We start from the raw sequence: 11,463 nt of genomic DNA on the forward strand, positions 1-11,463 counted from the left end.
AGCGAACGTCACCCGTCCCCCACCCCGCAGTCTGCTCAACATATTTTTATATAATCTTTTTTATCTAAAATTATTTAAACGTTTATTCAAATAAGTGATTATACGTTATAAGAATAAAGATAATTATTCATTTTAAGTTTTCTTTTAACATTTCTTTCTAAATAATTAAGAGAAAAATATTCAGCTTAATTTTTTTGGTTTTATGGCGTGAAATTAAACAATATACACAGTTAACAAATTTATTTAATTTAAACTAACATTTTTCGTTTTTTATCGTCTTCAAGTTTTACTTTTATCTATAATTTCAGTTTTAAATGATTTAGTTTCGGTAAGTTTCTTAAACTACAAATTTTATTCTTTCAAAACCTTTATATATCTACTATATTGGATAAATTGTTATCAAATGTCAGCGGCCTCCACAACCAGGCCTACCACCCGGTGGTGGGCGGCAGATCGTCTTCTTTTTGCAGCCATCCACCACGCCCATCACCAGCATCAGACACCACGTTGCCCAGGTCAATACATCCCACATCTATGGAACACATTTCAATTCAATATTTTTGGTCTATTTTTATTTTGCTTTGGTGGTGAACAACCCAAGTGTTCTCCAGGAACTGGGGTTCCTGCCTAGGGGATATGTGCGAAGGACCTTGCAACTGTATGCCGTCACTATCGACATCTTTAGCGATATTGTGTCTTATGTATTTTTATATATTTTTCAGTATTTTCGTATTGCTTTTTGTAAAAAAAATAATTTAGAAGAGTAACTAAGGTAGATGTCACAAGAAAAATAAATTAACTTAAGTAGAAATGGACGGAGCACATAGCGAGAACAGAAAAGTGGAGCAAGAAATGACTAAACTCGTGCCCAAGGTAGGTACTACAATACACGCAAAAGAATATGATAATTTAGAATAGCAGACATAGGCGGGATTGGAGGGGGACTTTGCCAAAATGGCCACACAGATATATTTTAATAATAAAGAAATATACATAAATGTGTTTAAGTGTATAACTATCGGAAATAAAAGACTGATATCTCCTAGACGTAAAATTAATAAAATTGATAAAATCAAAATTTCAGATAAAGACAAATTGCTATTTATTTTGATAATGCCATACCATGTTAAATACTGTTGCAATTAATAATAATTGATTAGAATAAATTCAAATTAACAGATTCATAGAAACGAATATTTTTCTTCTATTAAATGATATTAAGGAGTAAAATTTTTTGATTTATTAATTTTTATCTATTGTCTCACAAAGCACCATTTTATGATTATTCGGCATAAGCTTAAGTTGTTTCGGCACGAGACTAAAAATATAGTCGAGTCTAAAAGATTCTCAAAGCAATCGAATGGGGACAGGTCAACTCTTGGCAATTTTTATTAATCCATCTTTAACCTGACGGGCCCCATCTGGGGCACTGAAACAAAACTATGAAAATGCGTTGAGTAATGACAATTACACGAGTTTACTTTTTGCATTTTTTTTTTGTAATATAATAAACAAAATTAACTATTACGATCATTCTATCGCTGGTTATAGATTTATTGTTCTGATCAGTGTGTAATATTATTTCTATGTTGGAAAGTTGCGAAAATAACTAACGAATTTGTTTTTGTCTTGTACATTGTTTCTCTTTAATTTTTGTTATTTGTTGTGGCTGGTACTTACAATTTGTTGTGTAACAACCAATAAAATATATATAGTATATAATATAATACCTACTTGATGTTGTTTACAATGTCACGGTCCCATCTGACCCCCAAACAGTAGAAGTGATTCGATTGATTAGAGCTTACTGGTACTTGACAGTGACTCACTCGTGTGGTTTAGGAGTAAATCAGCCTATTAATAAACAAACAAAAAAATGCTATTCGTACCTCTCCTACAATCGTACTCTAATACAATTCCATCACGAGTTATAAAATTGGTATGACAAGTGGCCGAGTCGAATAGTTTAGACGATTGAATACGCTAAAAATTAACCTAATCTTGAAATATGATCCTGAGGTGGATCAATGGACCACCAGAGAAAACCCTACTCTTTGGCCTGTATTCTAGAAATTAATCTAATGAATATAGTTTCCAGAGCTATCAGACCATTTTTCAGTATTACCTCTGGGACCAGGTCACCAATACTTCGGCTTGCAGCCGCCTGGACAGCGAGGCGGACGACAGGATGATTTCCGCTTGCAGGCTACTGCGGCCGCCACCTGCAATCAGAGTCTGTTATCACCGAATCAAAAACTTTAATTTGCAAAGCTTTAATTCTTTTATATAGCCGCCAGTGCGTTGACAGCTCTTTTAAGAATCGGAACGCTTTTCTTAACCGACCATGTAAAGTGGCACTGTCACACTCACATTCCCAGAGGGGTCGCCAGTGCGTTGCCGGACTTTTAAGATGTGGTACGCTTTTTGAAGGACCCTAAGTCAAATTGGTTCGAAATTACTTATGTGGGGTGCCACATAGTGGAGGTACCCAAAAACCGCCCAGGTGTGGAAGGGATACGGGTGAAATATCGTTTTCTGCATCGACGTCTGTTGGAACTCAGCTGCAGGTGTCAATCCAAACAACTCTCTGAAAACTCTCCGTTGTAAATGAGGTAGAAGATTGGGTCGGTGTTAGTCTAGTTACTAGTGGTAGACCCCGGCTGTGCCAGTGCCAATGTACTTATAACACTCGCTCGTATGAAGGAAACTCGTATGCCATAGACCCTAGAATCGACAGCGTGTATCAGGTGTCATACAAAAATGTGCTGAAATATGTGTAGCAGCGCACTAAATAGAGAGAGAATTCTGTATCTTAATATTGGAGACCTAGTGCTGATCGACGAGAACAATAGTTCTCTCTGCTGGAGGCTAGGTCGAGTGAAGCAGCTGATAAATGGCCAGAGTGGCTGAGGTTAAATCCAGCAGCGGCTGCATAACATGTCCCTTGGTCCGGCAAGTTGTCGCTACAAGAAGAATAAGTAAAGAATGATGAGTTTCAACGGCCGGGAGTATGTTTAGTCATTGGGCAAGTAAATTATTGTGGGGTGACGTGAGCCACTTCAAATTGTATTTGACCAGCGTAAGCTCGCATAATAATACAATTTTTACAAGAAGTTTAAAGAGTATTTACCGGCCCAGTCACTCCATAAAGAATGAACATCTAACAAGTAAGACTTACCTGGAAGAGAAGATATAAAAGGCAAAATATTCCGTATCGGATCTTCTTCATATTTTCGTGTTCAAGTATTTCATAATGGTTCAATTTTCTATTATTACTCCATCGTTTCACTGTAAATTTTTCTTTTGTTCTGTCAGTACATGTCAGGTTTTCATCTTCTTTTTCTCGTCGGCCTGTCTTCTGTCAACTGATAAATTTCTTTGACGTGAGCAAACTTTTTGAAATCATAGAATAAAAATTATTGATTAGCGTCAGAGGTGTGTAATGTTTGGAATGGAATGGAATGTAGAACTATATTTCGATAACAAGAAGAAGATGGCGGATGTTGATCAGCTGTTATGATGTAAATACGATGTTATTGGGAACGTGATAGAATTATTAAAAAAAATCTTTTTCTATTAGAACCGTGGGAGAGTATTTAGACAACCGTCGATCGGAACCCCTTCACGGGTAAAGGCCTCCTCCAGCTTTTTCCAACTGACTCTGTCTATGGCTTTCTTTCTCCATTCGTTTCCTGCTACCGCTGCTATTTCTTCAATCCACCTTTTTTTAGGGCGACCTCTTCTTGGTCCTTTTCATACAGTTTTCTTTAAGGTCCACCTATTATCGGTGTATCTCGCTACACTCGCGCCCCGCCCATTGCCACTTCTGTTTTAGGGCATAATGTAAGGCATTTATAACTTTTGATCTTCGTCTTATTTTTTCGCTTTTAATTTTATGATTTTTTTTTATTTTAAGTACGCTTGTTTCCATTGCTTTCTGGCATGCTACTAGTTTAGCTTTTATTTTTGTATTGTAACTCCACGTTTGGCAGCCGTATGTGAGAGTAGGTAAAACACAAGACGTGTCAATTAGACAATTTTCTTAAGGTGAAGAGGAAATTGGCCTTTTAAGCTTTCCTTCATGGACCAAAAGTTTTGACAATAGTTATAAATAACTTAATTGTTCTTATTATTACGGCTTTATGATAATTAATATGACATTTGCGTGTCTATTTTATTATTATTTATTAATAAATCCTAATGTACACGAAGTTACAGTTACAAATAAACGATTTAATATCGATGAATTTTTCAATAATGTTTAAAATTTGATAATTGTCATATATATGTCTTCTCCAGAATTGGGCGGAAATCTCAAAAACTATCTATTTTATATCTAGACTGAGCTCTAAATTTAAATATACGTTTAAATGACGATATGGCTTGTTGTTTCAAAGACTTGACAGACAAATATAAGCACTAACGAAAGCACAATCTCATTGGACGACAATTTCTAATATTATCCACCAAATTACATAATAAATTAAACTCTTTTGTTTTGCTTGGGTTATACAGTATACTAAGCTAGACGCATTTTGAATTTGATTATATTTTAGCCAATTTTATTAATTAGTTACACCATCTATTTTATAATTACTTAGTGAGTGTTTGTGCGACTTGTGAACTATTTGTTAGTATTTGTTACTATATCAGTCTTACGTCACATTATTACCATACTAATTTCCTATTTATCTTACGACTGACAATTGGTTCCCCCTGTTAAGAATATAAATTATGGAAACTCGAGAGTACTCAGGGCATATTATTTTAAGATAAAATTGTAACCACCGTACCCTTCATTGTGTTACAGAAATTAAGTAAAAAATATTTCAAAAGGTCCATTTATTCATACACCTTCGTTAATATAACTCGGCAAACATCGCCATAAAGAGCGCCAGTACGAGCGACAGAGCGAGCAGAGGGATGTCCTCCGCCCCCCTCGCACACTTGCGCCATTTTGTTTATCTTGTGATAACTGAAATTAAATTAATATTATAATTATTTGCGTTATCGAGAATTAAAAACTAAAATAAAAAAATATCTTTGTGACCATAATTTACGTACATCATTCACCAACTTCTAACACGGCTCACGTGGCTAATCGAAATGCCAGCTGAAGATGCGCGATACACCGACAGCTTACGAGAATAATATATGTGTATTTAAGATGTCTTATAACAATAAATCAGATTTGAATATTTCTCTGTTTTATTTACAGTATAATTATCGTAAGCCCATCGTGAGAAAATCCCACCACCATGAACCTCTGATCCTACCAGCACTCCGTCTGTTACCTTAGGTCTCTTGGTGCAGGCATCCCCTACCATTTATATATTTAGTATTTATGTGTTAGGGTACCGTAGGGCTTAGCGATCTTATACATACACTACATATACTGTATATGTTCTCCTGACACCTATACTCCACCGTTACTAATATGTACTTAATAACAATAATTTATGACTCTTGAATGCTATTTTCGTATAATAGAATATATTTAACTCACCTGTATTGGATCTTCTAAGTCAATGGCGGACCCAGAACAAACGGACGAGCGGTCACTCTCCACCAGACTATTGGATGAGAATAATTATTGACTTTCAAGAACAGCGTCGGTACAAACTTCCAATAAATCTTAAGGTGTGTTACAATTTCTAACTGGAGTTAAAAAAACCTAATTTGGGTTATTTATAATGGAATACAAGGGAAGGTTCTTTTTTGCTTTGTCGCGCGGGCGGCTTTTAATTTTCCATTAGCTATTGTTATTGCCGAAGACGTGTCGAAGACTCCAACGGGGCTTTTTTGTCGGGAAGGGGTAGTAGATGATGCTTCGCGCACCAACTGGTTTCCTAACCCGTTGGTGCGCGGCTGGGTGAGCTTAGGAGGCCGGGGTGGTTCGGAAATACTTCAGATCGAGTTCCAGTCCGGCCAAACGAACAGCGAACCCTGGCACTCCCAACGGCTGTCCAATTAAGAACAGAACATAAGGAACCCAAGAAGAGCGCTTCTTGGGCCATGCACGCTCTTCAGCATACCTGTGCACAAGAACATTATGCCGTTGCCTCGGCGCGATGTCCACTTCGTTGGTCCTGGTCACTTCCAGCTTTCGCTCCTCACATCTTAACACTGTCTATGAGAAAATATATTGTTCATTCACTCTTACGGGCCCTTTGATTTTCTTCCCTTACTCGGTTCGTGGGGTTAAATTATTTATTAAATAATTATAATTTAAGTTGGCGCCTGATAGGTGACTCCAGAGCATAATAAAGCTGAGTCAAACTCACCTGATTCCTCAACTCCGTATTGACAAGTTTGTCGCACACAGAAACGCTCCTCGAAGAGGCAGGCGGCAATGGCCGACGGAAGACGCGATGCAAGTCGTCCAATTTCGTCATTATTATTTTGTAGGTTTTACACGATTCAGACTGAGAAACATTCACTCGGTTAACATCCGGAGTCTTTTAAACGTTTTACCAAATCGCTTGCCCCGAGGAACAAAGTCGTAAAGAACTACTTGTTACAACTGTTTTAATGTTTCCTCAATTTTGACTTTTTGGCTCATGATGTAACTGTAGTTTTTTCAAAATGTTTGCAAAAAAATGTTATTCAGAAAACACGATGTCTTTATTCTAAGGAAATTATTTTGTGCAAAATTCTCGTTTACCTAATTTTTATTCCTAAAATATCTAGATCAGATATAATTTAATACATTTTTTTTTCTTTTCTCAAAGTGGTTGCCTGGAAGAGATCGCTCGAAAGCGATAAGGCCGCCAGTTGCCCTCCTTTTCATTTCATTGTGTACAATTTTTATATTGTAAATTGTAATGCAACGAAGTGTTAATAAAATAAATAATAAATAAAATAATAGTTCGCAACAACCACAAAGATAGTTTAGTTTAGATTGTAAACAAAAAATAATCATAAAAGCTAATGCGACAGTTTAAAAACAAATAGAGAGATACATAACAACTATGTTTAAATCGTCAAAAAGAAAAAAATTGCTTTCATTTGAAAAATATATTTGTATACGTAATGTCCTTAGTATTCTAGTAAATTTGTAATAATAGCATTACCTTCTTTTATTTTATCTAAAAAACAAAAGATTTTATGTCTTTGTTCTCCGGGGAAAGCGAAATATAAAAAAATACGCGCTACGACCTTTTTAAGGCCTCAGATTTTTGTATCTGTTCCATGATCATTTGTCAGTCTAATAGGCAAGTAGGTGATAATGGTCCTCAGCAGCGTTGGCCTAGTGGCTCCAGGGTGCGACTCTCATCCCTGAGTCTCAAACTCCAGCTGTGCGTTAATGGATTTTCTATGCCTTAGACCCAACACGACGGCGTTTGTCAGGCACAGGAGGCTGATCATCTCCTCGCCTATTAGATTGACAGACCTAAAAAGGTCGTAGCACCACTGATATTTGTAGTATTACCAAATGCTTCTCTTTGCGTTTGTGTCTACTGAGCGTAGTTGTCGACGAACTTAATTCACTCGAGTCGCTGCTTGGCAGCGATTGTTTCTTCACTGAAATATTCATTTATTTACAGCCCATACATGGCCAAATTTCAACGAGAAATATTATAAAGCTATTATAGAATCTTCTGCTATCCATTAATCCTCCCTTGAATCCTACCCCTCCCACCCCCTTACGCTTCACAAATAGGTCGCTCTTTAGCTACGGAGCTTGTTGATGCTGGACAGTGTACCTGGCAGCGGTGATAATCGTCCGGAACTCTCATAATCTCTCCCAGCAAAGCGCCGTTCCGTTTCGCAATTAATGATGCTTAGGTAGTCTAGTGAATCATGTTGTTCTATTAAAGACCAAAGCGACCATAGATCTGTCTCCTATGCAACGATGCTGTCACGTGACCATTTTCAAACAAATTGGTCATGAAGTGATTCAGTCCTTTTTATACAGAACTGAACATAGTCACGTAAGACCATAATCCCTATCAGGTGGGATGCGGCCTATTGCTGTGTACGCCTGTCCAGGAGATGCCTATCTAACCGCCACTTAAATGTACCTATATCGAGCTGTGTAGGAATGAAAGGGGGCAAGTTCCACTTCTTTGCTGCTAGAAACGCCGAACCAAATCGTACAGCACCTGGGGATCAACAACGAAGGGGTGGAACTCCAGCGTTCTTCAAGAAAATCTCGAGTCCCTAGTATGTGGTATTGACAAGTTAGAAGTATGATTTTTCTAGTCTGTCATATATAACAAATTTACAAACTTAGACGTAATAATACTGATTTAATTATTTAATTAATATTAAATATATACAACTACACTAATTTTATAAATAGGAATGATTTGATTGCATTAAATAGGCTCCAACGGGACTGATTTGAATTATTTCACCATTAGAACCCTCCTACGATGAACATAGGCTATATTATGATTGTCAAAAAAGCACGTTGAAATATTCGTATACGTACTGCAATTAAGAATAGAGCATATGTACTCCAGTTTTAAGGAAGTCATCAATATCGGTTCAAAAGTTTTGAAATAAAAAGTACATTTAAAGCTTTAGACTAGTTAAGTTCGTGCTACAGAATTAATGTTGGAATCTTAAAGCACATCTAGCAATAGATAGAAGTGAAATGAAAGGACTCATGGGTATTAAATGTCCGAACTGAGCAGGTTGATGTTATTTAGTTACATCACTGCATTAATAAATAAAATAAATCGAGAACCGCAGAACACAGCTACTACCTAATAAGTAACTAGCGGACCCGACAGACGTTGTCCTGTACACACATCTTAAATTTAAAATGTCAAACTTACAAAAACAATAAAAAAAGTCTAAGTGCAAATAATCTGAATTATACTCGAATCCATTTAAACTCATCAAAATCGGTCCAGCCATTTATTGTATTACGGCGTTGTCAGATCATCTCGCTCGTCGTGCCGATGTTAATGATAGGTAATATGGGCACGATAAGCCAATAGAAATTCGAAATTAATCAACTTATGTAACTTCTTACTGTAAAATTTTCAATCACACTTAACCATAGATAACATTACGTATAGCTGTCAGTTGCGTGTCGTTATTCCACGTCCCGCGGAAACTGGATACTACCTCGCCACCACTGGATACTACCACAATTTTCAACAAAATCGGTTCAGCCGTTCTGGAGTTATAAATAGTGTAACACGACATTCACGTCAATTCCGATAACCTTTAGGTTCCGAAGAATTCGCTTTGGGTGCGGCCAATCTCTCACACAGCTCCGTGACCTTGGCGATTTGCTCTCTCTGCTCTTTCAGCGTCTGCTCGCATATCACGCGAAACTCCTTCATTGACGACTGGCGCGAATGGCATTTGCTACTGCAATCTGTCGGATGCCTGTCAAAGTGACGTGTCTTTTTCTTTTACGGATCTTTATAAAACTCAATATTTACATTTGTTTGGAATAAATTTAGATTTTATTATTTCTATAAGCTACCCAAGGAACGCACTTTCTTTTCTCTAACAATCTTAAACAAAGAAAACATCCACGTGACTGCCGAACTAACAATATATTTTGTATACCAGTGTTTCCCAATGTGAGCACAGGGGAGCAGTTTGATTGTTAAACGAGGCAATCCAAATCTAGATAAAGCAGCAAATTTAAATAGAAAAATCTTTATTTTAACTACTTGATATTTGAATTACAGCTTTTCAAAATATGTTTGATCATTTCCTAAATTAATCATTTAATTTATTAATTAAACAACAGATGGCGAAAACTATACAAATATAAAGTGATTAGGACTTAATATATAAGTTTGAGTATAATACAAGAGTCACAAGTCCCAACTTTGGCTAATAATACAATTGTATGTCATTCCGTATGTTAGTCGTTAGGTTATTTTATTCACCTATCACTTAAGTTATGTTGGTGCATAAGAATTCTCGAAAGGCTAAGGTGCAGGTGGGCCATGGGCCATGACACAGGGTTGGGAAACACTGGTACTTACCTATTCCGTTTCCGTCTGACACGGCTGCCATCAGAGACGCCAGAGTCGTGGGAAAACCTCTTATGCGTGGCCATCTGGGGCTTGGGCTCAATGAATCCCTTCGGCCTTGACTTAACCCCTTGGGAATGAACAGATTCATCGGATTGAAGCGAACTCAACGATATTGGTCTTCGACCCACAGCACCAGCGTCCACGACGAGACGCTCGTTTCTGGAAATTTGGGTGATTGACTTCAGCTACCCTGAGACATGGCTGGACTTTATGATTCTCCCCCGTATAAAGGATACTCAAGGTACTTTTATCGGAACAAAAGACAGCGCCGCCGCCCACCGACTAGGTGGACTGACGACATCATCAATGTCTCCCAGTTGATACAGAGGAGGCCATTGCAGGGCGTAGGTACTGGAGTAAAATGGACTACGTCCAGAAATGCACCAAAAAAAGAAGATGATGAGTAATGTACTTTTGATGCGTGTTTGCAATAACTTCTCAAACCGAGTGTACAACAAAAACTTTAGGGGTTTTTATTCGATATTTAGGGGTAATTGGAGTTGGTCCTAGGAGGAACATTCTGTACTTGGCATCACGGGGTAATGAACCCCTACACTCACTATGTGTATTGTACATGATTTGTTTGCGCCTTCTGTCATATGTCTTCAAAATATACCTGTGAGGTGGTGAAGGTCTGACTGATGCCCGCATATAACGATCCAGGTCAATTATATCTCCCACAGCACCAGCAGACACGGATGACGACGACATCTACAATTTATTTTACCTTTTTAATTTATTTCGCATTGCGTAACGTTTGAACTACTAATTAGTCCCTTGTAGTCCTTGCAGTAAGGTAGGGGGATGGGCGGCAGGGGTTTGAGAGAAGCGCAAATATGAGACCGAGTACCAACCTATCGCTTTTCGTTAGGTAATTAATATAATAATAATACGCCTTTAACCACATCCTATTGACATATAATATACAAATATATATATATACAATTTTATTACTTAGTTATTATTCAACTTAACACTAATTTATGTTAAGTATAGAACATCGTAAATTAAACAAAAATATTTCTAATTTTACATTAGAAGAATTAAGTTTAAAACTCCTTAAAACTATTTAATTCCATACCTTAGACCTGGAGCGATTCCACCAGGTCCAAAACGCTGATTTTAAACCAACATTTTTCTTCCCGCTTCAGCGGCGCTCGATGTCAAACGTGGTCTATCACATAATGTCACGCCATAGATTTTACTTTTTAATTGTCTAAATGTATATAGTTATATTTATATAGTCGCGTAGACGGACTATGGTATATACTATACTCTATCTACGTTTAGTCGTGACTTATGAGGTAATTTTTTTTGAGTTTATGGCCAAAGTTTAATTGTAAATTATACTAAATGCAAGCTAGACATAAGTAGTTTGAAGTTAGTGTCAGTGATGCCAGTGAGTTTTCCGTCCAAATTTAGGGGGAATCAAGATGTCCAGGGAGATTGT

At 37.1% G+C, this 11,463-nt stretch overlaps 1 protein-coding gene across 2 annotated transcripts; it reads right to left on the minus strand.

Annotated features, from left to right (window-relative positions):
* Nucleotides 1-231: 231 nt before the first annotated feature.
* LOC125062872 lies at nt 232-11,231 on the minus strand. Of its 2 annotated transcripts, XM_047669101.1 has the most exons (12): nt 11,095-11,231; nt 10,630-10,724; nt 9,963-10,172; nt 9,182-9,348; nt 7,433-7,524; nt 6,285-6,425; nt 6,036-6,130; nt 5,507-5,573; nt 4,855-4,975; nt 3,179-3,365; nt 2,126-2,222; nt 232-532 (listed from the first exon to the last, which is right to left on the minus strand). In XM_047669101.1, exons 2-10 carry the CDS (start codon nt 10,722-10,724, stop codon nt 3,322-3,324), a joined length of 1,032 nt encoding a protein of 343 aa, XP_047525057.1. In that variant the 5' UTR covers nt 11,095-11,231; the 3' UTR covers nt 232-532; nt 2,126-2,222; nt 3,179-3,321. The 2 variants fall into 2 exon arrangements, with proteins under 2 accessions (XP_047525057.1, XP_047525058.1); XM_047669102.1 differs by lacking the exon at nt 4,855-4,975.
* Between the last annotated feature and the right edge of the window lie 232 nt (nt 11,232-11,463).

The sequence above is a fragment of the Pieris napi genome, chromosome Z, assembly GCF_905475465.1.
Source record: "Pieris napi chromosome Z, ilPieNapi1.2, whole genome shotgun sequence".
Classification (NCBI taxonomy): domain Eukaryota; kingdom Metazoa; phylum Arthropoda; class Insecta; order Lepidoptera; family Pieridae; genus Pieris; species Pieris napi.